This window comes from Aethalodelphis obliquidens, unplaced genomic scaffold (assembly GCF_003676395.1).
Source record: "Aethalodelphis obliquidens isolate GAN/ISIS:26980383/991018 unplaced genomic scaffold, ASM367639v1 scaffold147, whole genome shotgun sequence".
Taxonomy (NCBI): Eukaryota; Metazoa; Chordata; class Mammalia; order Artiodactyla; family Delphinidae; genus Aethalodelphis; species Aethalodelphis obliquidens.
Window position 1 is genome coordinate 44,006 of NW_020838091.1, and position 26,619 is coordinate 70,624.

The 26,619-nt window shown below is 48.2% G+C and overlaps 1 protein-coding gene across 3 annotated transcripts in view; it reads left to right on the forward strand.

Annotated features, from left to right (window-relative positions):
* IQSEC2 (IQ motif and Sec7 domain ArfGEF 2) overlaps positions 1-26,619 on the forward strand; it is a 74,624-nt gene that overhangs the window by 16,605 nt on the left and 31,400 nt on the right. The window contains exons 1-2 of one of the 3 annotated variants that reach the window (XM_027099902.1): positions 18,168-18,294; positions 20,076-20,171. In XM_027099902.1, the coding sequence (XP_026955703.1) occupies positions 18,269-18,294; positions 20,076-20,171 (122 nt within the window). In that variant the 5' untranslated portion in view covers positions 18,168-18,268. Of the gene's footprint in view, positions 1-7,685; positions 7,716-17,433; positions 18,295-20,075; positions 20,172-26,619 lie in introns of those variants that run through there. The other 2 variants (XM_027099899.1, XM_027099900.1) reach the window with 2 other exon arrangements.

Below are 26,619 nucleotides of genomic sequence, written 5' to 3' on the forward strand. Positions count from 1 at the left end.
AAATAATACAGCACATACAATTTTTTCTTGCTTTGTTCGTTTGAACATTTCCCCATGTAATTGCATATTCTTCAGAAGCATCATTTTTAATGGCAACTGATATACCATAATGTACTTAACCATCCTCTCAACATGCTGGGCCTATTTTTTTCACTGGTTTTTATTTATTTGTTTGTTTGTTTGTTTGTTTATTTATGGCCGCGCTGGGTCTCTGCTGCTGCCTGCGGGCTTTCTGTAGTTGCAGCGAGCGGGGCCACTGTTCATTGCGGCGCACAGGCTTCTCATTGCGGCGGCTTCTCATTGCGGCGGCTTCTCCTGTTGCTGAGCCTGGGCTCTAGGCACACGGGCTTCAGTAGTTGTGGCACGCGGGCTCAGTAGTTGTGGCTCGCGGGCTGTAGAGCGCAGGCTCAGTAGTTGTGGCGCATGGGCTTAGTTGCTCCACAGCATGTGGGATCTTCCCGGACCAGGGCTCAAACCTGTGTCCCCTGCATTGGCAGGTGGATTCTTAACCACTGTGCTACCAGGGAAGTCCTTCATAGGTTTAAATCATGCTGCAGTAGGCATCTTTGCACATACAGCTTTTAGGGAACTTAGAGCTTTTAGGGAACTGGCCTTGTATAAGAACAATTGTATTCCGCTTATTTCCCTTTCTAGATGGTCCCTCTGGCTGGGTCTGATTCATACGTATAGTCATTCATTTATTAATTCAATCCATCATCACTTTTTTATTTTTTTTTTTGCGGTACGCAGGCCTCTCACTGCTGTGGCCTCTCCCGTTGCGGAGCACAGGCTCCGGACGCGCAGGCTCAGCGGCCATGGCTCACGGGCCCAGCCGCTCTGCGGTATGTGGGATCTTCCCGGACCAGGGCACGAACCCGTGTCCCCTGCATCGGCAGGCGGACTCTCAACCACTGCGCCACCAGGGAAGCCCATCATCACATATTTACTGTGTACCCCTGTGGACCAGACCCTGGGAACTGGGGGCACAGGCATGACTAAGACGTGGCCCCAGACTGCCAGGAGGCCTCAGTCTGCAGGGAGAATCAGGCATGGAAACGGACACTTTCAAAACAGTTTGATCAGAGCTGTGATGGAGGCAAGAAAAGGAGCCTGTGGGAGAACAGAGGAGGGGCTCCTCATCCAACTTAGGGACATTAAGATAAGCTTCCTGGAGGAGGTCTTGCCTAAATGAGTCACGGAGGATGAATAAGAGTTGGCTGGAATACGAAGGGGAACTTCCTGTTAAACACAACTAATTGAGTAAACTTCTTTATCTCTGCTGCTTCCCCAAATCCCACTGAAATATGAGTAAAGGAATAAAAAAGGTAGAAACACAAGGTCTGGGGTGCTGACCAGAAGTAAACTATTCCACCCAGCAAGCCCCAGGAATCAGAGGTCCCGTGAAGCACAGAAGGCAGGATGAGGCATGGAACTGCAGAAAGCAAGGAGAATATTGAAAGTCTGTGAACAGACCCTCTTGGCCCCTCCCCGACCCCTTTCAGTCGGGACACCCCTCCCCAGCTCCATCTCTATAGATGGAGGGTGATTCTTTGGAGAAATTGAAGTTAGGAGCCTCCAGGCTTGGGGACACCAGGCACAGTGGAGGATGGGGGTGAAACAGGGCTGCAAGCAAAGGGATCTGTACCCTAAAGCAGTGGAACCCCAGCCTCCTTCCACTTGCCTACTTCCAGAACACCAAAGTCAGGAGCACATGAGACAGAAAAAGATTCTTCTCTGGGGAAACTGAAAGGCCCCAGACAGAGCCCTCCGAAAGATGACATGTGGGAGTCCTCCAACAAAAGAACAGGCTCTCAGCCCATAAACTCTGTAGTGAAGCCCATCACCTGGCCAGCTCCATCTACACACAGAGCTTCCCGTCATGGGAACTGATCGCCGGGGCTCACCAGCCAAGGATCCTTAAGGTAGGTATATTTCATTTTATGTAAATTAAACCTCAGTGTAACTGGCATTAAAAAAAAACAAGCCTTAGGTAGCCAGAGATGATCAGATAGTACAAGGGTACTTGAGGAAGCCCATCAACCTGCAAGAATGACCCAAAAAGCAAACAAACAAACAAACCAAAAAACTTGGAAGGAACAGAGGTAATGAAGGGAGGGGAAGAAACCTGGGAAATTTAAGATAGTGAGAGCCAACATAAAGATTTCAAGAGAAGGATTAGAAAATAAAGTTGAAGAAATATCCTAGGAAGCAGAATAACAAGGCAAAGAGATGGACAACAGAAGAGAAAAGATGAGAACACGGGAGGATCAGTTGAGGAACTGCAACATCCAACAATAGGAGTTCCAGAAATAGAGAATGGAGGAAACAGCAGAAAGGAAAGGATCAAAGACGTGATACAAGAACAAGTCCAGAACTAAAGGAATGAATATCCCACCGAGTAACCAGCAACATAAATGATTAAAGAAAAACCCCACCAAGTTATGCCACAGCGCAATTTCAGAATACCAGGGATAAAGAGAGGATCCTAAAAGCTTCCAGAAGAAAAATATATCATGTACAAAGGATCAGGAAAAAGAATGGCATTGGACTGCTCAACAGCAGCACTGGAAGCTAGGAGGCAATGGAGCAGTGTTCTCAAAATTCTGACAGACCATAATTTCCAACCTAGAAGCCTATACTCAGTTGAATTATCAATCAAGGGTGAGGGTGCAATAGAGACATCTTCAGACAAAGGAGAGCTAAAGATTTTATGTCCTAGGCCTCCTTTCTCAGGAAGCACTGGAGAATGTGCTCCAGCAAAATGCAGGCATAAACTCAGAAAAAAGGCCAAGGAATCCAGGAAACAGGAAATTAACACAGAAGACAGGCGAAGGGAATCCCAGAGTGATGGAGAAGGGAGCAGATCTATGGGCAACCTTGTGCAGGCCTGGAGAGCAACCAGTCTGGATTGCAGCGAGAATGATGTCTCAAAGGAAAAAAAAAAAAATCTGATGGATTACCTGATGTGTCAGAACACATTGAGAAGAGAAATGCACTACTCACAGAGTTTGGGGAGAATTGATCATATACATGAAAAAAACTAAGCAAGCAAAAAAAAAAAAAAAAAAGAATAGTCATCAACACCAGGGAAAAGAAAAAGTTGTATGGGAAGGAAAATGTAATTATAGCAAATGATTTACTCATTATTAATATCAATGCAGTCATAATAATGTAAGCCACCAATATTGATTTAACCAAAACTTTGTGCTATAACTACAGTGGTAGAATGGGAAGGAAGGACGGTGCACCCACATAAGAACTGGGGGCTAGAGGTGGTTGTGTGTGTTAGGGAGCCCCACCCTCTCTCTGCACGGTAGGAATTCAGTACATGATATACAGAACTGAAAAAAGTAAATCAAGAAATAGAAGTACGCATGTGTTCCTTAGAAATGAGGAGGTAAATACCCGAAAAAGTAGTTAAAAGACTTGAAAACAGTTTGTCTCTGAGAGTAGGAGTTGGGGGTGAGGAGGGGTAGAGTGGGGAATTTGTGTGTTTTGTTTTGTTTTAATCCTTGCAGTACTATGTGACTTGAAAATCTATATGCATGTATTACTTTGGTTAAAAAAAATATTGAAAGGGCACACACACACAAAAATGCCAAAAATGGATTAGCAATATAAGCGTATACTTTAGAAATATGAAAGTAAACTCAGGAAAAGGTAACTAAGAGAGTTGAAAAGGAAACTTTTATTTTTAAGATCCTTTCAGAATTTGACTTTTTAAACTAGTTTACATGTCACTTTAATAAAATTTAAAATAATTTTTAAAAACATAAAGGGGAGCAAGAGTGTTCCAGGGAACAAATACCAAATGTTCTAAGAAAGTAGATGGGAGGGCGGAGTAAGATTTAGAGCTTTGGAGAGTTTGGGCTCGACTGGCACGGATGTTTGTGGGAAAATTGTCTGTGGGAAAACTATCGGTGAGAAAATTATTGAATGTTTGAAGCAGCAGAACCACATCAACTGATTTGTGCTTGAGAGATGTTCCTTTAGCAGCCAGTGAGAGAAGGTGGTTGCCCATTGAAGAGACTTGCAGTTAGACAAGTTGATGTTTGGGAGATCAGTTGCCTGGCTGCCCCAGGGCTGGTTCTCAGCTTTTAGAGAGACTTGTATGATCCCTGGGCCAGGGTACCCACCTCTTTCTCCTCAGGACACTTCTAGGAGGAGCCCTGTACACAGCAGCTCTTCAAGTCTCCTTTAAAAAATGTACTTCTGTTCGTGTCCAATCACCTTTCTGTTGGACACCTGATTTTGTAGACATGTTGCTCAAATGCTGGCTTGAGAAACAGTCTCTCTTTCTCACGTAACTTTGCATATCTCGTTTCTGATGCATTTTTTGTTGCTTAGTTTAGGTCTCAGAGGACAACCTTATTTATCCAATTCCAGGTTCTTGGGAGAGAGGCACCTTATTGTGTTCCCAGGCACTGTTTATAGATAGCTTGGAGGGTCAAAATGAGAGGCAGGGAATCCAGTCAGGAGGTGAGAGCAGAAACCCCAGTATGGCAACTCAAAGGCTTATATTCTTTTGAGTTATTCTGCCCTGTTGTCGCCATAAGTCCCCCAAAGGTTCAAGAACTGTTGATATTTTGCCATTTATTCTCCCATCTGCCAGATTGCCCCTTGTACCTGGAAGCAGCAACGTCAGAATCCTTGGTCTCATTACATGCCTGCGTTTTTGGTTCAGAAAATATGGTCACTATACTCATAGGCTTCAATCAGTTACTGTTTATTGAGCATTACTCTTGAGGATGGGAATTGGCTTAGACAAGCCTTTTGAGAACCCTGGGGTCTGAAGTGGCCTTCCATTGGGAGAAAGCCATAGGAGTAGCAGGAGAAATCCATCTCCTTTCCTGACATGGATTGATAAAGGGAGGTCTGGTACCCTGGGTCTTTGTTTCTACCCATAGGTAGCTGAACCCAATTGATAAAAGAGAGAAACTTTGGGATTCTGAAGAAACTAAGTATCTTAGGGCCTGAAGATTGGAACTCAACTAACACAGCCCCCTTGTTTTATAGATGACGAACCAAGGTCCAGAGAGCAGTGATTTCTCCAATTCTATGCTGCCAGTTAGGGAATGAGCCATAATAGAGCCCAGCATTCTTTCTACGTCTGTGCTACTTCACAAAAGAATGGTGGTCCAGCTTCATGGAGTAAGGGGTGGATTGACCATTGGGCTGGGCATTAGTCCTGAAGAGGTGTAGGATAGCACAGTGTTAATGATGATGGTTATCTAGATGTAAATAACAATTTGTATACTAAACGCATAAGAGCCTGTAAACCCCTGAGGTGGCATGCACCCCCGCATTGAGGGTCATAAGATGCCGTATACCCTCGAACTAGTAAGAATCAGTCCACAGTGAGGAGAGCTGGCTAATTCACTCTGCCTCATGGCGTGGAGCTCTTTTGCTCCCCGTAGCTGCCATCTTGAGGACTGTAACATCATACAGAAGTGCTTTTGGAGCAGAAGTACATATCTGGTAATCTCTCCTAAGAAAGAGCCTGTCAGGAAGTGCCTGTCCTGACTTTGGGGGACGAGGATAAGGGAACTCACCTTAACGATGCGTAAGTGCCCAGCACTGAGCTGCTGGTGCAGTGGAGCGTGGTGGTAAGAGCACGAGCTGTGGGGTCCAGGCCAAGCTTTGCCCCTACTTGTGAGCCGTGGGGCAAATCATTTCAACTTCTCTGAGTCTCAGTTTCATCATCTTAAAATTGCATGAGTAATTCCCACTTTGCAGGATCAAAGGAGGTCATGTACCAAAAGAGCCTGCCACCCTGCCTGGTACATAGTAGGTGCCCGGTGATTGTTCACATGCCAATGGAGACGATTATATATGTGGCTTATGCTCTGAAGTATAATAGATTGAGGCAAGGGGCCAGTCTGTGAGCAACGTGAGGGTTTATATTCCTGAGTCGGGGCCTGGTATATAGTAGTTTGAATACGTGTGTGCTGGGGGTTTTGGGGTGGGGTGGCGAGGAGACCAGCCTGCCTGGAGCAGAGGGTTTGTGTTAGGGAGAAAGGCTGAGGGGCTTAACTTCCATTCTGTTGACAGTTGGGGAGTCATTGAATTAAGCCCACCTGATCTGGTACCTGCGAATAATTGAGCCAGGCCTGAGAAGAAATCTTGTTGCTGCAGAGTGAGATGGAAAGTTTTAATAAATGTGAAAAGGTGCTCTGTGGCCCTGCTCCTCTGTCCCTTTAGGGGGCTGCAAAGGCTAACGATTGGACCCACTGTTGTCCACTGTGCCAGGCTGAACCTCACAGCCACCCCACCCTCCTGCCCCCCTCCCCTCCCCTGTCATGTCATTTTACAAGTGAGAAAGCTGAGGCTGGACATCGGGGAGTGCCTTCCCTAGGAGTATATGGCTAGTAAGCAGCAGAACTGGAAGCACTGGCCTCACCCACTGCCTGCGCTCCTGCACCCAGATGCTTGCCTGCCCCACCTGGCCGGTGGGTGCTCCATTCACTCTTCCAACAAATACTCACTTTCCCCTCCCCGTGTGTCCCTCTCACTTTGCAATCAGCATAGACGACTCTCCCCCCACTCAGGTCCCCTCACTAAGGTCCCTTCTTGGTTCTCTCACCTGAGGACAGAGCCTGTGATGTGTTCATCTCTGTCTCCTCCGACGTCTGCAGTGGGAGTGGGAGTGGGGGTCGGGGAGGGAGGGGAGAAAAGGAGGAAGAAGAGGACAGAGGGGACAGGGAAGCCACTTCACACACTCTCCCCGCTTCTTCCAAGTGCCCTGGTCCTTCTTCCTCCCTTTCCCCACCCCCAAGGACAGTTCCACTGTTCCTCCCTACACACACACACACACACACACACACACACACACACACACACACACACACACACACACACACACACACACACACACACATATATATTCTTTTAGGGAGGAACAGCCGGAGTGGGTGTGGGTCGGGTTTCACTCATTCTCTCAGTCCCCTCAAAGCTGTCCCCAGTGCCACTCTCTTCTCTTGCCCTTCCTTTGCCTCTGAGGGGGCCTCACAATGAAGAAGGCAGACCAATGTAGTAGAAAGGAGCCCAGCAGCTGACTCACTCACCCCTCTCAGCCTCATTCTTGTCATCCAGAAAATAAGCAGGTTGGACCAGGCAATTGGCAAAGCCTTTTCTATGTTGTTAATAATACCTGGCATTTGTCTGCTGGGCTGCAAAGGGCTTAATCATCCCAACAGCCCTGCAAGGATTGGCCTCGTGTTACAAGTGAGGAGACTGAGGCTCAGATTCCAAGCAGGGAGGTGATTTGCCCAGGTCACAGGGCTGGTAAGTGGCAGAGCCAGTATCTGAGGCTTGGTCTCTCTGTGTTTAAACCTCGGGCTCTGCCCCTGGCCACCGCTGCAGGCTGCCTCTCAGCCACTCCGAGGAAGGCTCTTCACCATGACCCACTAGGCTAGAACATGGTTGGTTCCTGGCACCTCCTCGACCTCACCTCCAACCATTCTTCCCCTCACTTATTCCACCCCGGCCACACTGTCCTCCTCCGTGTCCCAACAACTGGCCAGGCCCTCCGCCACATCATGGCCTATGCACTGGCCATTCTCTCTGCACGAAATGCCCTACCCTTCATTTTCACGATGCGTGCTAGGTGTCAGGGCTGGGCAGAGGGAGGAGAGGAGTAGAGGGCATATGCTGACTGTCGGGTTTTTTCTCTGTTTCTCTTTCAGATCTGATGGTGAGAATTCCAGAACAGTCAGGTCAGTACCTCCTTTCTTTAGTAGTGCTTGGGAGTTGGGGCAGGGACTGGGGTGGGGGCCTCTGGCTTGTCACTTCGGGATCCATGGGAGGGGCGGGGGCCAACTCCAGGGGTTTTGTCCCACTGGTATTAGGGGTGGGGAGGAGGCAAGCATAGGGAGGGGGTTGAAAACTCTTCCTTAGTCTTTCTGACCCTAGCTGATTTGGGGGCTCGGCTGAACACTGGAGGGGCTCATGGAAGCTACCTAGATGGGAAAGCTGACCTGCAGAGAGGTCAGCTCTGGACCCGGGACCTTCTCCCCCTCCCTTCCCGGGAGAAGGGGACACGATAGAAACGGGGCTTCCCTGGTCTGGCGTTTGTGCTCCACCCTGACCTGCACTAGCCCTGAGTAGTGTGGTTTGGATGGACTTTTGATGTGACACATTCCAGTCATTAGAAATATACCTTATATTTAAGGTAATGTTACACTTAAATATACCTTATATTTAAGTGTAACAAGTGCCCCCCCCTTTTTTTTTGCATGCTTGGTGAAAAAGGTTTACAAGCATCAATCAGTAAGTTTTCAGGGTGTGATCAATCTGCCATTTGGGGGTAAAACTGGGGTTAGGGACAAGGACTATTAGTGCATTTCCCAGGCCTTAACCCAACAGAAGCTTCGTGAAAACACAAGTGTCAAGGATAGGGACTATGTGGGAATGATGCGGGGCTCAGGGTAGGGCCCAGTCAGAGAGCATCCAGGCCAGGGGTGATGCAGTTGGCCTCTGAAATGAGATGGGTCCAGGCAGCAGAGGCATGAGATGGGCTCACTCGGTTCCAGCCAGGGCTGCAACTAACATATATAACACCTATGTGAAGAGTAGAACCCACTGCGTGGATCAGTTGGAGGAATGTTCCCTTTCCACAGGGCTCCTGCAGCCCCTCACCAGGGTTCCCGGCTCAGTGAGTAGAGCACAGGTTGAACTTCAGCCGCGACTCATGCCCTCTTGGCTGTGAACCCTTGTGCAAGGCACTGCTTGTCCAACCATATGCAGCAGCCCAGGTCCTGGCATCCAGGCAGTGGATATGGGAGGGGGGCAGAGGATCCCAGCATCCAGACGGAGGTGCATAATGAGACATGCTGTGTCCTTGCATCCCAGGCAGGGGGGATGGGATGAGCACACTGGTGCCCTGGGCCAAGGTAGGGGCTGTGGGATGGGAGCACACTTCGGCCAGCAGGAAAGCAGGGGAAGTGTGGTAGATACAGTCAGGCCTAGTGTCCAGGCAAGGGGTATATGATGAGATGCAATTAGTCCTGGCATGCAGCCAAGGAGTATGGCCTGGGAACAGCCTGTCCTAGCATTTAGGAAGGCACTGGTCTAGCAAAGGACACTGATCCCAGTGCCCCACTGTGGGTTTGGAGAAAGACAGCTTGGGCTGACTCTGAGCACAGGCCCCCAGGCATCCCCGTTGATATGCCTGCGACTTGTCAAGGAATGCGACTGAAGGCGTCTCTAGCTCTTCCCGACAGGGGAGGTCCTAGGACCTATAGCTCAGGGTTTTAATAGTTATTATGATCATAAATCATATGATGATGTACGTTGGGCCTTTACAACTTACAGAAGTTGTCAGGGACTTTCTTTTGTTTGATCCTCCCAGTGACACTGTAGGTGGAACCTGGGCTGCCCTTATCATCATTATTTTACAGTTGAAGAAACTGAGGCTCAGGCTGGTTATGGGTTTTGCCCACAGCCATGCAACTTATTTATGGCTGAGCCAGGATTCAAACCCAGGTCTGCCTGGCACCAAGCCCAGAGCCCTGCCCACGCCATCCCTGCAGGAGCTTTCGACAGCCTTGCAGATAATAATCATCATCCTCATCCTCATCCTAATATTAGTAATCATAGCAGTTATCATTTGCTCCTCACATACTAAGAACTCTGAATATGATCTTATTTAATGCTCACAACAGCCCTATTAGGCATGGATTGGGATCTCTGATTTACACATGAGGAAAATGAGGTCCCACAGAGGGTCAGTGCCTTGCCCAAGGAAATAAGAGAAATGGGGCAGGGTGGCATCACTCTGACTCATACCCTGGGCTGTCTGCTGCCAAAGCTGGTATTTGTTTTACTGAGATGTACTTCCCGACATCCACCCTGGACCTACAGTCAAGGAGGCTACAGGGACCTTGCAGACTCAGCAACTGTGGAAGCAAGGGTCAAACTTGGACTGTGGAAGGGGCCTAAAATAGCACTTGTGGGGCAAAATCTTGCAAATATGGTGGGAAGGTCCTTTAACTTGGAACCAGAGCTGGGTGGGGTCATCTGAGGATGCTCTCAGGACCCGCATGTGAATTCTTGAGCTCACTTCAGTTAGGGGTCAGGGAGAGCTTCCTGGAGAAGGTGGTGTCTGAGCTGGGTCATGGAGGACTGACACGCAGACTGTGTAAGGAGGGCATCCCTGTAAATGAAACCAGCAGGCATCGGAGGTGAGGGGGGCTGGGTGGGGGCAGTCAGTTGGGCTAAAACAGATCTGGGCAGGAAAGGAGCAAGTGTTAAAGTTCAGAACTGGTCTGGTCGGGACTGGGTCACAGATACCTTCTGTCATCAGTGGGAGCCGGGGGAGGCTGGAGGAGAGAGGTGGGGCTCTGTAGCACAGAAAGGGCAGCAACTGGATCTGGGCAAAGGGTTCCATTTATGGCCAGGTCGCTTTCTAGTTATGTGACTTTGAACAGATCTTTTTCCCCCCTGGAGCCCCAGGGTTGTCATCTAATAAACATTGTGTGTGTGGAGGGGAAAGTTTAGGAGGGTAGAAGGAACACGAAGGAAAGGAGCTAGACTTCGGCTGCTGTGGAAGTGGAATGGGAAGGAATGAGCAGGGTCGGTGGATTGAAAACCCCCCGTAGCAGGGCCCAGGCATGAGGGCTTCCAGGTATGGGGTGCCAGAGGAAGTGTGGAGTCTAATTAGAGCTGAACAGCTGGTGTTGCTAAAGGGCTGTGGGCAGAGGAAGGTGCCTGGACTTCCTGTAGATCCATGAGAAGTTGTCAGACCTACAGGCGCCTTAAATCCAGGTCCAGAAAGGGACTGGCGATGGCTCAAGGTCACAAACTAGCTCTCAGCAGAGCCTGCTTCCTAGCTGTGTGTTGTTTGCAAAGTCACTTGGCTTCTCTGATCCTTACTTTCCTCATCTGTAAAATGAGGTCAATAATTCTGACTTCTTTGGGTTGATGAGAGAACTTAAAGCAATGCTCAGCATAAAATGGTGGCTCAACATATTGTAGTGCCCTCCGCCATCCCCTAACCCAATGCATTGTCATTTATGGGGCAGTCAAGCTTGAGATATGTGGAGAGGTGCAGAACTTGAAGACAGAGGGGCAGGAGGGGCTGATACCTCCGCCACCAGAAGAGGAGGGAGCCCAGGCCTAGAGGTGCTACCGCTGCAGTGAGGGTCTGGCTGGAACTTGGGGGCCCTGGGGACCAGGCCGGGGTTGACAGGCACGCAAAGATGAGAGCCAGAGGAGGTGGCCTGTTGCTAGGGAAGGAGGGAGGAGGTGGGGGAGCTGCTGACACCCGCAGAGCCAGGGACGTCCCCATGGCAACAGGAGCCGCTGCTGTCGGGAGGAGAAGTGGGAGGAGGAGCCAACGCTGGCTCTGTTCCCAGAGGAGGCCTCCCACTCTGGGCCTCAGTGCCCCCATCTGTCCAACGGGAGTTTGGATTAGGTAATCTCTAAGATTCTTTCTTGTTTTGACCTCCTGGCAATCTGGGGTAGCTGAGACCTCACAGACCTTCCGTGGCTCCCCCATCCACATGTCCAGACACTGCCAGTCCCCAGAGCTGCCCCAGCTGCTTCCAAATCTTCCCTTGCGTGCTGCCTTCTGTTCAGCGCAGCCTGGTTGCCTGCCCTGCCCAGCTCTCTGTTCCCACCACTTCCTTTTCCTGGAACCTTGTCACTTACCGCCTGCTGAATGCTCTCTGGCTCTGGTGGGTCCAACTCCAGCCCTGTGCACTCTGGGGTGCCTTCCCTGGCTGCCCGAGTCCACCCTGACTGCTTCCTCGCTCCTGGGCTTCTTTGGCCCCACAGGTCTGCGCTCCTCCTGCTATCCTTAGTAATCGCTGCTGCAATGCATGGAGCCACTTCTGAGAGCTGGGCTCCCCTTGACAGGCTCAAATCATTACAGTAAATTTATGGTGTCATATTGTGAATCCCCATTTTACATATGAGCCAATGCTCTGAGAGCTTATGTGGCTTGTCTGAGTTCCCCCGGGTCCTATGTGGTAGAGCCAGGCTTGGAACTCAGCTCTGTATAATTGCTGCTACCCCAGGCCTGAGGCAGGGCATAATTTATCAGCGGCAGCAGCACTTGCTGGGTGATAGCTAAAGCCCATATATGCTGGCCACCATGCTGGGCACTTTACCTGTGTTTTCTCACTTCATATTCACAATAATCCTATAGAGTATATATTCTAGTCACTTTACAGGTGAGGAAACTGAGGCTTTCAGAGTTAAAATAATTTACCCCCTCCCCCCCATAGAACTCAGATCAGAATCCAGACCATCAGAGTTGCGGTCACCATGCTATACCGGGGTTAACCCAGTTGTTTTCCAGAAGCACGAACAGAGCATTCCCTGTGTACCAGGCCTGTGTTGGGTGATCCATGGGGGAGATGGAAGCGGGCTACAGACACAGATGAGCCAGCTCTGGCAAGCCCAAATGGGAGTGCGTTGATGAGGAGAAGCCAGTTGTAAGGACAAGAGGCTGGAGGGGGTAGAACTTGAATCTGACTATGGGATGGAGGAGGAGGGAGGTGGGGGGGGGGGAGGGAGATGGGTAATTTTCCCAAAGGAGTTACCTTTTTTTAGGAAGCTCACGAGGGGCAAGAAGGGGTAAGGGGGTCCTCCTTCCCCTTCCTGTTAGTGTTTCCCTGCCCCGGCCTGGCCCAGCCCCAGGAAGTGGGTGACCCCTAAGCTGGCTGCATGCCTGATTGGCACCAAAATAAACTTGCCTTCTCTCTCTTTCCCTCCCCTCCTCTCTGTCCCCTCTGTCCTGGCTTTAATTAGCAGCCCTGGGGATGAGTCACTTGGCAGCTGGGGAGGGAGGCTGCTCAGAACCCAATCGAGCCTGAGCCTCGGTTCCTGGCCCAAGCCTCCCGGGCAGCACCACTGTGTTCTTGGTGTGGCTTCACATCTGTGCGGGTGTGAGGAACGCAGGGGCAGCGCTGCGTGCTGGTGGGTGTCCATGCACGGCAGGGTGTCTGCATAGAAGCAGATCTGGTTGTTGCTGCATTTGTCTTGGTGTCCACTGAATGTCAGTGTATGTGAGTGTGCGACTGTAGCATGTATCTGTGGTCGCAACTGTCAGGAAATGAGGGAGCATTTGGGTGAACAAACACAAATGCTTTATAATTGCATTCACCCCTCCCTACCTAAGTGTTCTTTATGCGTTTTTGCTTATGCAAGCCCTGCACTTACATCCCCAATTTTCCCTTGTCTTAGTCTGGGTACACTTTGTTGCAGGGAACTGAAACCCACTCAAATGCGCTCAAGAATAAAGGGTGGGGGGGGGGAGACTATTGTGAGGCTACATCTCACAGAATCTAAGAGCAGTAAATGACGTACAGCCAGGCCTCATGCCAACTGGAAGTGGGACCAAGAAGTCAAGGAGGAAAATTGCTCTCTCTTTCTCTCTCTCTCTCTCTCTGCATCTCTGCATCTCCCTGGCTCATGCGTTGTCTCTCTCCATCTTTCATGACTTGCCTGGTCCCTGTCATCTCTTTGTCACTGACTCCTCTCTCTGGACTGACTTCCTCTGCTCTCAGGTGGCCTGATGTGGCCACCAACCTAGAAGCTATGTGACCTTCCAGCTTCAGGGCCCACCCCCACGGGACAGCACTGTTTCTGTCCATCCTGTGGTAAACGAGGTGGCAAGGGGCTGTAGGTGGGAGTGGATTCTCCTAGAAGTGGGTGAGCGTAGAGGTCAAATACTCTGGACTTGGTGTTTCTTCTACAGTGCCCACAGCTTTTATGTGTTCACAAGCGAGGTCAGAGCCTGGGGAGTAGTCTGCTCAGAGGCCCACGATTATAAGCTTGCTCGTCCATCAAGGTTTTGGTTCCTACTCTAATGCAAGTTGACCTTAGCTCACTATGCTTTCAAGTTCCATGCTCTTGCATCAAAATACCCTGTTTTATCTAAAACTTTCCCCTTATTTTGTGCCCAAACAGCCTTTAAGTGCACAGTGAATATTACCATCGCCACCAGTGTGCGGTGATTTTCATAGTCTCAGAACAACTGGCATAATGCTACTCATGGTACAGCTGCTACCAAGTTCTTGGTTGTTTCAGGAATTTTCACATTTTATTAGTGCAGTGACTGAATTTATAGTTATCTTCAGTATAGAATTACAAGCACACATTATCAATATTATCAACTTGACGCTCGAGCTCACTTTTCCATTAATACAAACCCTGCAGTTTTTACATTAATTACAGAGGGAACCTTAGACAGGTTTTCACCTATGAGTAAAGAGTTTGGAACCAGCTGTGCACGTAATGACTGTTCTCCAGATGTAGGGGCAATGCCCATGGCTCTGACCTCGGCCCGGGCCTTGCATCCTCTGGCTGAGACTGGAGACTGCCCACCTCCTTAGGGAGCTCCTACTTCTGGCCTGGCACATAGCAGGTGCTGTTGTTATTTTTTAATAAAAAGGATAGTTTTCTTATTATTGTTAAGTCCATCTTCCACATATAGGTGGTAAGCCTGAGTGGGAGAGATCATCCATCCCAGGCTCAGGGCAAAGCCTCCTTCAACTTAATAAATGCTTTGATTCAGAAAATGTGTACTATGTATCAGGTACTGTTAAGGAGCATTCCACACACCTTATCTTTAATCCTCCTGGCAGCTCTGCCAAGTAAGGGTGATGGGATCCACTTTACAGAGGGGGAAACTGAAACCTTGAGAGGTAGAGTCACTTGCCCGAGGTCATCCATCCATCTGTCCATCCATCCATCCACTTAGTCATGGGACAATTTCTTGAGTACCTACAACGTGCCAGGCACTGTGCTAAACTAAATGCAGTTGATACAATGATGAATAATAGAATCCTGCTCTGAGGAAGCTCACCGTCTGGTAGGAAAGCAGATAAGGAAACAGACAATTACAGGCGAAGTGTAGGGTGCTGTGGGAGAACCTCAGAAGTGTACCCAACACAACCTGAGGGTCAGGGAGGCTTCTCCAAGCTGACATCTAAACTGTGACTTGGTGGATGAGTAGAAGTTAGCCTGGTGAGGGGTGGGTGTGTGTGTGAGGTGAAGTGGAGAGTGTTGCAGACAGAGCAAAAAAGTGTGCCAGGGCTGTGGAGCAGTGTTTGGTACTTGCATTCGTGAAGAACTGTAACTGTATCTGCAGTGGGATGGCACTGTCATGAGAGATAATCTGGAAAGGAGGCAGAAGGTAAATTGGGAAGCTGGGACTGGGACCCCGGTCAGTTAGACCCAGAGCCAAGGAGCTGCAGGACCCAGGAGCAGAGTTTCCATGCTTCCCCGCCTGCCTGGTCCCAGGGGCCAGCCTGGGCCAGCCTGGCTAGTGCCAGCGGCAGGCCAGGATTCCAGTGGCCACAGTGCCCTCTAGTGTCCAGCAGCCCATCTTGCAGACTCTACCTCAGTGTGGATTGTCTGTCTCTCAATACCTGCTGACCTGTTTGACTAGGTGCCCTGTGCCGGATGCTGGGGACACTGGAATGAATAAGACATGGTGTCTGTCCCCACCGAGCTCCTGGACCAGAAGGGGCAACGGCATGTGAATAGACAGCGCTGGAGAAACGCAGGGTGGGAAGGACACAGGGGAGGGATCCCAGAGTCAGATTCCCAGAGGGCACCACCTCTGAGCAGACTTGTGAGGAACAAGGGGGAGCTAACGAGGTGGGGAGGTGGCACTGGGGGCAGGGTGGTGGGGAACGGTCTTTTGAGCAGAGGCAAAGGTGAGGGCGGACAGCAGAGTGTGGCAGAGAATTGTAGGCGCTTCTGTTTGGGTGGAGCACAGGTTGAAGGTGGGGTGGGGGGAGGCTGAGACCACGGGGAAGTGGTGGGGAGGGGCAGCTCACAGAAGGTCCTGGGATGCCTGACACTAGCTCATAGTCAGCACTTAGTGAATGGACTCATATAAGGAGTTTCCCTGCCCTTTTGGGATCACAAACCCATCTGAGGATCTAATGAAAGCAATGTTCTCCCCGGAAATGCACTCATACTCACTCATATTTTTCATACAACTTTAGGGGCTTCAGAGACACTCCCCGCCCCAGGCCTATCCGTGAACCACAGGCTTCCAAATTCCTCTTAGTATAAATACTGAAACCTTATCAGGACCTCCAGGCTCTGCATGATTGGGCCCCCGCCTACATCTCCAGTCTCGCTCATCTCCCCTTTGCTTTTTCCACTCAGCCACGTTGGCCTCCTTGTAGTTCCTGGAAATACCACCTCAGGTCCTTTGCCCAAGTTGTTTCCTCTGCCTGGAACACTCTCCCCCACTACCTCCACTTTTTGCCCAGCTTAATTCCATTAGTGGTTGAATAATGTCTGTCTCCTCTCACTTGAATATGAGCTCCATGAGATCGGGACATTGACTGCCCTTAGTCACTGCCGTATCTGTCACCCAGCTCAGTGCCTGGCTCACAGGATCTGTAGTGTAAGTGAACGAAGGCCCTGCCAGTGCCCTGCGGCTGGGTCAGGCTCCTCACCCTTCGCTCCTTCTTCCCTTCAGCCCCTAGAGGGTTATCACATGAGTCGCCCCAACAGGCTCAGATATGCCTGAATTCCAAGAGTGGCCCAGATGAAGAGGTATCTTCCTAGAAATCTTCCCCTGCCCGAAACAAACAGGTTTCCCAAGAGTCTCCCGTACCTCCCTGGGAGAAGGATCATACTCTCTCAGGCTCAGACTGAGACTTTTCAGCATGTGCATATGTGTCTCATTGAAACCTCACAAGAACCTGTGAGATAGGAGTTGCCACTCACCTTTTATAGATGAACAGACCGTGCCTCAGAGGGGTTACCCAGCTGAAAAGTTGTAGAGCTGGGACTTGTATCCAGCTCTGCCAGGCACCAAAATGTAAGCTCTTTGCCTCACCAGAGAGGGGAAGGGGCTTGCTCAAGGTCACACAGCATCAGCCTTAGGGCCAGGACTAGAATTTCTGTCTCTCAACTTCTGGTGAAGGTTTGGGCCACAGGTGCCACCCTTAGGACAATAACTGCAAATGGGCACAAGGTGTGGCTGCCACAAGAGCCAAGAGAGTTGCTGAGGGAGAGAGAAAGAAAAGCAGGGGCTGAGACCAGAGCCTTGAAGACCAAGGGGCTTTAGGGGGTGGGCAGAGGGAGAAGAGGCCATGAAGAGCCCATAGATGCCAACTTTGCGGTGGTCCATAGGGCCTATCTCTCTCAGCAGCTTTGGCTTTCTTGAGAGGAACCAGCTGCCCCGGCAGGGAGGCAGGAAGGCAGGAAGGCAGGAAGGCTGGCCTGTTGCCTGTCAACTCCTATTCCTTCTAGATCACTGGCCCCCTGGCCCCTCCCAGGGCTGCCTTCTGCTCAGAACAGCCAGGGGCCTGGGCTCTGGGGCTGTGAAAGGACAGGAGCCCTCTGAGCTGGATCTGGGGTACTCTTCAGGAACCCCACACCCGTCAAATCCTCCAAATTGTCCCCTTTCTCCAGCCCCCCACATAAGGAGGAGAGAGAGATTACTGTGGTAGGTCGATGGGGATTCTAGTTTGACTGGCTGTATGAACTTTAGTAAGACTCTTCCCCTCTCCCCGTCTGTAAAATCAGGTGGGCCAATTTCCTTGGAAGAACAGCCTATAGGTTGTGAATGGCGTGTCTTCTGATTTTTGCTTTTCTCTTCAGGGAGCATTTCTCTTAGCCAGTTCAGAAAACAACGCAGAAGAAAGTGAGAGCTTATTGCAATGGTCAAGAAATCGGCTGGGCCCTCATCTTGATTTCCCCAGATGGGTGATTTGAATTTTACTTGAACTGGAGCATCCCAGCATAACCACCACACAGAGTCTCTTTAACTCTGTGGAAGATGAAAATGTTTGTGAAAAGCTTCTATGGAAAGGTTTCTGTATTCACAGGGCAGCAATATGGCCAAGGGGACAGAGTCCTGATTTGGGAATGGCCAAACCAGGTCCTGATCTTGGGGTTCTGCTACTTACTAGCTCTATTACCTGTGCCGAGTTACTTAATGTTTCTACATCTCAATTTTCTCTTCGGGAGAATAGGGCTAGTGACATGTACTTGACAGGGTACTTGGGGAGATTCCAACAGAGGTGCATATAGTGAGCACAGCCTGAGGTTTGGCCGAGAGGAGTCACTTCAAGCTCTCAAAGCTGCTTCCTCGTACTAGGAGTTCCCAGCCCTCCTGGGGGAGCAGGGGAAGGAGCAAAGTTTCCAGTTGCAGTCTGGCCTATAGCCCAGCAGGCCTGGCCCCGCCTCCTTGGTTCCTCCTTCTAGGGAAGGGCTGGGGAGGAGGGGGTGGCAACAGCGGTGGAGGCACCGCCCTGGCCAGGGGGCCTGCCCTCGGGACAGGTCCAGACCCATGGAGCCCCCCGGGAGGAGTAGCAGGTAGGAACCTGGCCCCCACCCCCAACCCTGCAGCCTGACCCCCTCCCTTCCTGCCCAGGCCTGGACCTGGTCCCTGGGCTGCTGATTCAGCAGCCTCCTGGCTTCCTGGTTCCTGGCTCTCCTCTTGGATTCTTGGAGGCCTTTGGCTTGGGGGAGGGAGCCAGCTCAAGTGGGTGAGCCCAGGGGCATCTGGGTGCCCAGCTCTGTAAGAACCCTGGAGCCCTGAGCAGCGCAGTCGGTGGCCTGTGAGGGGTGTGATTGGTGGCTGCCCTGGCTCCTAGCCTGGTGCTGCGGGGCTGTCCACAACAGCTGAGACTCTCTGATACCAACATTCCAGCAGCCTAAGGGTCTCTGAGTCTCAGGTTTAATGAGTCAAGGACTTGGGCCAGTGACTGGCACTTAGATGGCACTTGAGAAACAGTCGACAATTATTCCAGAGGCTCTGATAAGAAGAGTATCAGATTCCAGGATTCTCTGTTAAGGTTCTAAGATTTAGGCATCCTCTCCAATTCGCAGCAAGCGAGATAGTGGGCAGCTGGCCTGGCCTGCAGCCACATCTCCCGGCCTTTACTTCGGCTCTTGAATGGCCAGGCCCTGACCACAACCTGCCTTCAGGGGCTCGTGGGGGGCAGGGGCTGGCTGACCTGGCACTCACTCCCAGTATCTGCCCTGTGCTGCGTAGGGCAGGGACAGGGCCCTCGGCCTCACTACCCTGCTGTCTCTCCTCCCCCTTCCCCTTCTCTGGACTTTAATCGTGGGAAGCAGGAGGCAGAGGGGCCTTTGGACCCCACGCTAAGGGTGGGAGCACAGCGCTGGGGGGCGGAGCTTGGGCCCTGCCCCAGGCTGGGGTCGCAGCACTGGCCTTGGAAGCAAAGAACCACCCTGTCCTCTGGCTCGCTGGGCCCCACTCGCCCACTCAGCCCAAGTCCCATCCTGTCACCAAGACCACTGAGACCTTGTCAGCTCTCCTCCGCCCTCGCCTCTCCTGTCCTTTGCTCTGGCACTCTCTGCCTCTCCCCGTCTTCTCTCTGTGTCTTTTGTCTCGCCCTTTCACTGTCTTCCTCCTTCTCTGTCTTTCTCCTTTTCTGTCTTGTCTCTTTCGGTTTCTCTCTGTCTCTTTCCCTCTCCTCCTCCAGTGTCTCCTGCACCCCCCCACCCCGCCCTGGCCTGGGTTCTTCCCCCACTTTGGACCCAGAGCCTCTTTTCTCCCCATCCCTCCCTCCTTTCTTGTGAGGGGTCTTCTCTAAGGGGGAACCCCCCGATACACCTTTTCCCTTTCTCTTTCATCCACCCTTCCCTCTCCCCTCTTCCCTACCCGTGGCGTCTGGTGTGAGGAGGGCTCCCTTCCCCCTTCCCTACTGTGGTGTCCCAGTGTCTCTGAGGCCGAGGTCCCCACGGAGTCACCTGGAACACAGGAGGCCCAGCCCAGCTCTTTCGTCTCTGCTGCCCCCTGTTGTCGTTGTGTTCTGTTTGTGGTTCGAGTGCCGTCCTCTCTTTCTTGACTTTGTGGTTTTTTCTTTTTTTCTTCCTTCCTTCCTTCCTTCCTTCCTTCCTTCCTTCCTTCCTTCCTTCCTTCCTTCCTGCCTTCCCCCTCTCCCTCCCTCCCTCCCACCCCTCCTCTTCCATTCCCTATCCTCCACCACCCATTCCTCCCAGTCTTCCCCTTTCCCCTACCCCACTCACTTTCGCCTCCTTGTCCCCATTCCCCACCCTGCCTCTCCCCTCCCTCCCTGTCTCTCTCTCTGTCTCTCTTTCTCTCTCTGTCTCTTGCTGTCTCTCAGGTCCACAGCGTCTCATACTCTACACCAGTATTGCTGTCCTACTCAGGTCCTTGACTCCATGAAGCTTACCCCCTCAGGCAGGCTGGCAGAGAGCAGGTAAGAGCTAGACCCACCCCTCCCCCAATCCCTCACCCCTCCAGACAAATATCAATATCATTGCCAGCCCCTCCCCCATCTCCCTCTAGCCTCTGGAGTGACTGTGGAATGGGTGTCTGAGCGTGTGAGGAGAGTGACTGGGGGACCAGGCCAGAAGACCAAAGAGGACATTCACAGCCTGTTTGTAGCTTGTCCTTCCTTAAAAATCCTTCTCTAGATACCTTCCCCCCCGAAGTGGGAGTGGTTGGTCCTAGAATATATAACATTTGAGCTGTTTTGTAGGATGAGTAAGAGTTTGTCAGTTGGATAGGATGGGGAAGGGTGTTTAGACAGAGAGAACAATCTGCTTATACTTTTGGGGAAGGAGATTATTTCCAAGTTAATTTGAAAACACATTTTACATTTTCTGATTATAATGCAATGAAATAAAATATTAATAGCAATGGCAAAAAGGCTAGGTCCATTTGAAAGTTTAAAAATACTTGTGTTAAAGAGGAAATAAGAATGGAATTTGTGGACTATTTAGAATAAATGTCAATTGAGAATGTCATAGATCAAAACCTATGGGATATGACCATGGGGGTTCCCAGAAGAAAGTTTGTGGTCTTAAATGCTTTTATTAGAGAACAAGACAGTTTAAATGAACTAATTATTCTGATCAAGAGTCTAGAAAGTTCTAGAAAAAGAACAACCAAAAGAAAGCAGAATCAAGTAATTACTATATATAAAACCAGAAATTAATGAAATAGAAAACAAAAGGTTTGATAAGCTAAGAGGTGTTTTTTGAAAAGACCAGCAAACTAGACAGACCCTCCTCTGGCAGTTATGATTGAGAAAAAGGCAAGAAAACATAAATAAAATAAGGTATGATGAAGGGGATTTAACCACAGATTCAGAGTATATGAAAAAGTCATAAGAAAATGCTTTGTGTAATTTTATACCAATAAATGTGAAAATCTAGATGAGATGGGTGGTTTTCTAGGAAAATATAAATTACCAAAATCACTTAAGGAGTGGCAGAAAACCTGAATAGAATGGAACAGTATAGAAGAAGTTTAAAAGATGGTCAAAGTTTTCTCCTCAGAAATGGTACCAGGCCCAGCTGGTATTATGGAAGTTCAGGTATCATGGAAGTTCTATCCAATATTGAAAGATCAGCTAATAGGAAAAGATGGACAGCTTCCTAGTTCATTCTAGAAGGCTGGTATCACTGGACAGGTTTAGACAAAAAAAAGGAAAACTATAGTCTAACCTCACATATTAATAGAGCAACACATGTTTTAAATTACAGATTCTCCAACTGAATCCATCAGTATATTAAAAGAAGACTGTATCGTGACAAGTGAAGGTTTGTCCCAGGAGTGCAGGGATTGTTCAACATTAGGGAAGCTGTTATTGTAATTGATTATGCTAATAGTTTTACAATCTTTTTACTCTATCTCCATAAATGCTGAAAAAATAATCTGACAAAATCACACATCCATTCTTGATTTAAAAACCCTTAGTGCCTTAGTTATCTCTTGCTGCATTGGGGTAATTTGTTAAACAGCAATAGATAACTAGTACAGTAAACTAGGAATGAATGAAAACCTCCTTAACTTGGAAAGAATTTTTATCAGAAACCAAAAACAATCATCAAATGTAACAATGACGTGCTAGATAAATTTCCATTCAATTTGGGAACAAAATAAGGATGACTACTATCACTGTCACTAACCAGTGTTTTCTGGAAGTTTTAATCATTGGGATTAAAAAAAGAAATAAGTGGTATAAATATCAGAAATAGAGTCAGAATTAGCATTATTTGAAGATGATATAGTTGTCTACTTAGACAATCAAAGAGAATAAAAGGAAAAATTATTAGAACTAATAAGAAAATTCAGTGAGATGGGTAGATACAAGATAAATATACACCCAAACCATCAACTTCTCTAAATACCATCAATAACTAATTAGAAGACATAATAGAAAAAGATTCCCATTCACAATAGCAAAAAAAAAAGATAAAATTCCTACGAATTTATAAGAAATTTAAAATACTTCTCTGTAGAAAACTAAAATTTCGTCAAAGGCTATAAGACTTGAATAAATCACGAGTCATATCCTATTCTTGGATGGGAAGAATTCAATATGGTTTAAAATGACATTTTACCCCAATTTGATCAAAAGATTCAATGTATTTCTCATTAAAATTTCAGTGGTATTTTCTTTGGGAATTGTGCAATTGGATTTTAAAGTTCATTTGGAAGAGTAAATGCCCATGAATTACTAAGAAAATTTTGAAAAAGAAGAACAATGAGGGGGGACTTGCCCCGTTAGATATAAAAACTTACCATAAATCTACAGAAATTACAAATATTATATCATCACAGAAATAGAGGAATACATAAATGGAACAAAATAGAGAATTTAGAAACAAACCCATATATTCATATGGGAATTTAATTTGTGACAAAGAATGCATTTCAGATCAGTGGGAAGTCAGTAAATAGGATGGGACTATTAGCTACCATTTGGAAAAAATTTAAGTTAAATCCCTACCTTGTACAAAAACAAATGCAAAAAATAAAGCTGTAAAAGTACCAGAGGAAAATCCAGAATATTTTTATAACAGGGTGGAGAAGCCTTTCTGATCAGGGTTTAAGAACTCAGGAGCCATAAAGTAAAGAGCAATAATTTCAACTACATTAAAGTTAAGAACTTCTGTGTGGAGAAAGATACTATACACAAAGTTAAAACAGAAACAGGCTAGAAGAAAGTATTTGCTACATAGACATCTGTCTATATCGTCTCCTGGAAATCAATAAGAAAAAGGTGCCCTACCCATTTAAAGTGGAGAAATAACGTGATTTGACAATTCAGAGCAGAAGTAGACAGCTAATGAATGAGAAAGGATGTTCAACCTTACAGATAGCCAAAGAAATGTAACTAAAACAACAGCGAAGTACTAATTTTAAAGTACCAAAATTTAAAAGATTGAAAGGGTTGTGAGGAAACAGAATCTCTCATATTCCTTGATAAGAGTACGAATTGGTTTCATTTTATTATGAGACCAGTTTGTTAGCTGCCCCCAGAAACTTAAATGTGCATATACTTCCAAGCTGAGAACTATGTCTTAGAGTTAGGTTTCTCTAGAGTTTTACTACTAGGTAGACCCCAATTTGGCCAGCCAGAAGCCTTTTCTAAAATACCCCAACCCCAACTGCAAACATAAGCCATACTGTGCAACTCTATCACACGCCCTTTTGTAGGGTAGCATTCTCAACCAACTCTTAATGAAAAGGTTGCATGATATATGCTTCTTAAATAAAGACAGGATTATATGAGTAGGAATAATCTTTATTTTTAGCCAGTTTATAAAAATGTTAAAGCCACGGAAATAACTTTTATCTACATTTTAAACAAAATGTTCATTCCCTTTGCTCAGCAATTCAACTTTTAGGAATCCTTCAAAACTACTTTCAGACACATGCAAAGATGTTCACTGCAGCATTGTTTATAATAGCAAGCAATTAAAACAACCTACATGTCCATCAGTAGGAAACAGCTTTTCCTTCATGATCCATCCATACTCTGTAGCAGATCAAAAGAAAAAGATATATCTCTAGATACTCACCTGGAAAGACCTCTAAGACTTATTGTTATATGAAAAAAGCAAATTGCAGAACAGGGCTTATAGTATGATCCCATTTTTGTAAGGAAAAGAAAACCCCCATAACAACAATGAAAAAAATGTTATACATACCCTGTCACAACTTTAAAATTACTGGCCTTTTTTCTTGGTCCCACTTCCTTGCCTTTACTAACTTGTTTCCTTCCTCCTCTATACCTTTTTCCTGTATCCACCTGTTGTTTTTCCTTTTAATAACTTGCTCAAATACCACCTGATTCATTCAGCAAGCATTTGTTCTGCCTGCTCTCAGTTAGGCCTTGTGTTGAACCTTGGTGGTATATGGGAATGAGCTGTATCTGGTCCTACAGTCAGGGAGCTCAAGTCTGGAAGGGAGAGAGAGACACATAGACAATGACTGCATAGTGTGGTTTGGGATAGAACAGAAGTAGGCCCAGAGGGCTGCCAGAGGAGGGGTACCTAACCCCACCTGTCCCCTACAGGAGGGGACATGTGTACTAAGTCTTGAAAAAGTAATAGCTTTCCTTTATCCCCCAATCCTGCCGGAAATGGTTGCCTACTTTTTGGCTCTTCAAGCAGGATGACCTAATGGGGGAAAATAGTTGGGTCAGAATCTTTATTCAAGTCCAAATTCGGCTACTTCCAAGCTTGACTTTCGGCAAGCCTCTGAACTTCTATTTCCTCATCTGTGGAATGAGGACAATGCCTATTTACCTCTCAGGGCTGATTTTGGGATTGGAGAAGGTACATGTAAAACTCCTGGATGACTATCAACTGTTGAAGGGCAGGGACTACCCATGTCTTGTTTTCCTCGTAGCTAATATGTAGCCTTGGATTGGATTGGATCTAAAAGCTGTACGTGTCTAGGGATGGTTCTGGAACAAAGGATGCGCCTGACCATAGTGGGGCTTTGGGATGAGGAGGCTGAGAGTAGTACATGGGATGGAGGGGATCGCACCGTAAGAAGAGAGAGCCAGGGAATTCGCTGGCAGTCCAGTGGTTAGGACTTGGTGCTTTCACTGCTGGGGCCCGGGTTCAGTCCCTGGTCCGGGAACTAAGATCCTGCAAGCCTCGCAGCATGGCCAAAAGAAAAAAGAGAGAGAGAAAGAGAGAGCCAGGTCCCTGGTGTTGACATGAAGGTGGCACAGGAGGGAAAATAAGAGTAGGCGGCCCTGGGAAATGGAGCCCAGAGGGCATTCTGACCCTGGTTCTTGGTCCTATTCTGCTACTGATACCATCTCCTAATCTCACAGTGCAGGGCAGGGAAGCATGGTGGACCAATACTTGCATTGGTGTCAACATGTCTCAATTCAATCCCACCTCTGTCACTCACTAACTGGGTGACCTTAAACAACTCACTTCACATCTCTGAGCCTAGTTCCTTATCTGTTAAAAAGAATACCAACATCATGGGGTTTATTTATTGAGGAGTAGAAGAGATCATAAATAGTATTCATGTTGTTGAGTGCCTGGCACATAATGAGTACTCAAAACAGGGTAGCTGTTATTAGTGTTTGTTTCAGTAGACACTTAGGGAGTTCTGCTACGGCAGGGCCTATGCTGGGTAATGGTTCTTGCCTTCCACAAATTCCCAGTCAGCTGGGGAGACTGAGGAGGGCTATGACAGAGGAGAGCACAGGGTGGGGGGGCTGCTGTGGAAGCCCAGTGGAAGAGATCTGGCCCCACCTAGGGCTGGTGCAGGTCAACTCAGCCTAAGAGCTGAGTCTTAGAGGATGAGTCAGAGGCAGTCAGGGGCAGAAGGGTGAAGTATGGCAGAATGTTCCAGGCAGAAGGAACAGCATATGCAAAAGAACCTGGATGTTGTTGGGAAGAGCCAGAGGTTTGTTACGAGCCTGGGTTGCATGGGTCCCAAATGGCTTCAGGTGGCCCATGAACCTCCTGAAATTGAATGCAAAATGTTGTGTGTGTCTAGTTGTGTGCATTTTCTGTTGGGGAGGTGGTTTGTGGCTTTCATTAAATGCCTAAAGGGTTTTGGGTTCCTCCAAAAAAGGTTAAGAACCAATGTTGCTGGTGATGAAGTATCATGTGAATGGATTCTAAATAGGAGAGAAATTTGGTAAAATTTGTGTTTTAGACATATCACATTAGCAATCGGTATGAAAAATGGATCGTATGCATGGAGGCCAGCTGGAAGGCCTACACTGGGATATTGGCATAGAAGAAGTGGCTTGGAGCAGGGCTACTATGTTGCACTATTCCCGTGGGCACCATTCGCAAAGAACGATTTTAATTTCAAATTATGGAATCTAAATTCTTTGAGAGATAGACCCAACAGCAGGTGAGAGAAAGGGAGGAGGCAAGGATGGATCAGTGTTAGCAGAGGGCCAGAGGGACATGAGTCCAGGGTAATAGTGCAGGAGGAGAAGGGAACCTCTGTTAAGGCTCGCCCAGCACCCAAAGTCCATGGTCTCAGATATAATTACTAACTTCCATCCTACTCCTGGTTCTCGGAGATTCTGAGTGACACTGGAGACACTTATTTCTCTATGTATTTGGGGGAGGAATTACTTCTGGTTTGTGAGTCAGGTATTTTCCTGAAAAAAGTCGTGTTTGAGCCAGTCATCCAGGGTCTGTAAAGATTTTGAGTGGTAGAGATGGGAGAGGATGCTCTGAGAGTGAACACAGAGGCCTGGAGGTGAGAAATGGTAAGGCTGAACACTGATGCGGAGGTTAGACACGCCTCAAACAGCTGTCTGGGGAGCCCAGGGTCCTTTCTCGTGGTAGGCAGCTGGAGAGCCATGAGCAGTTCTTGAGGGAAAGTAACATGATCAAATTAGCATTTTAGAAGGAAGGGAG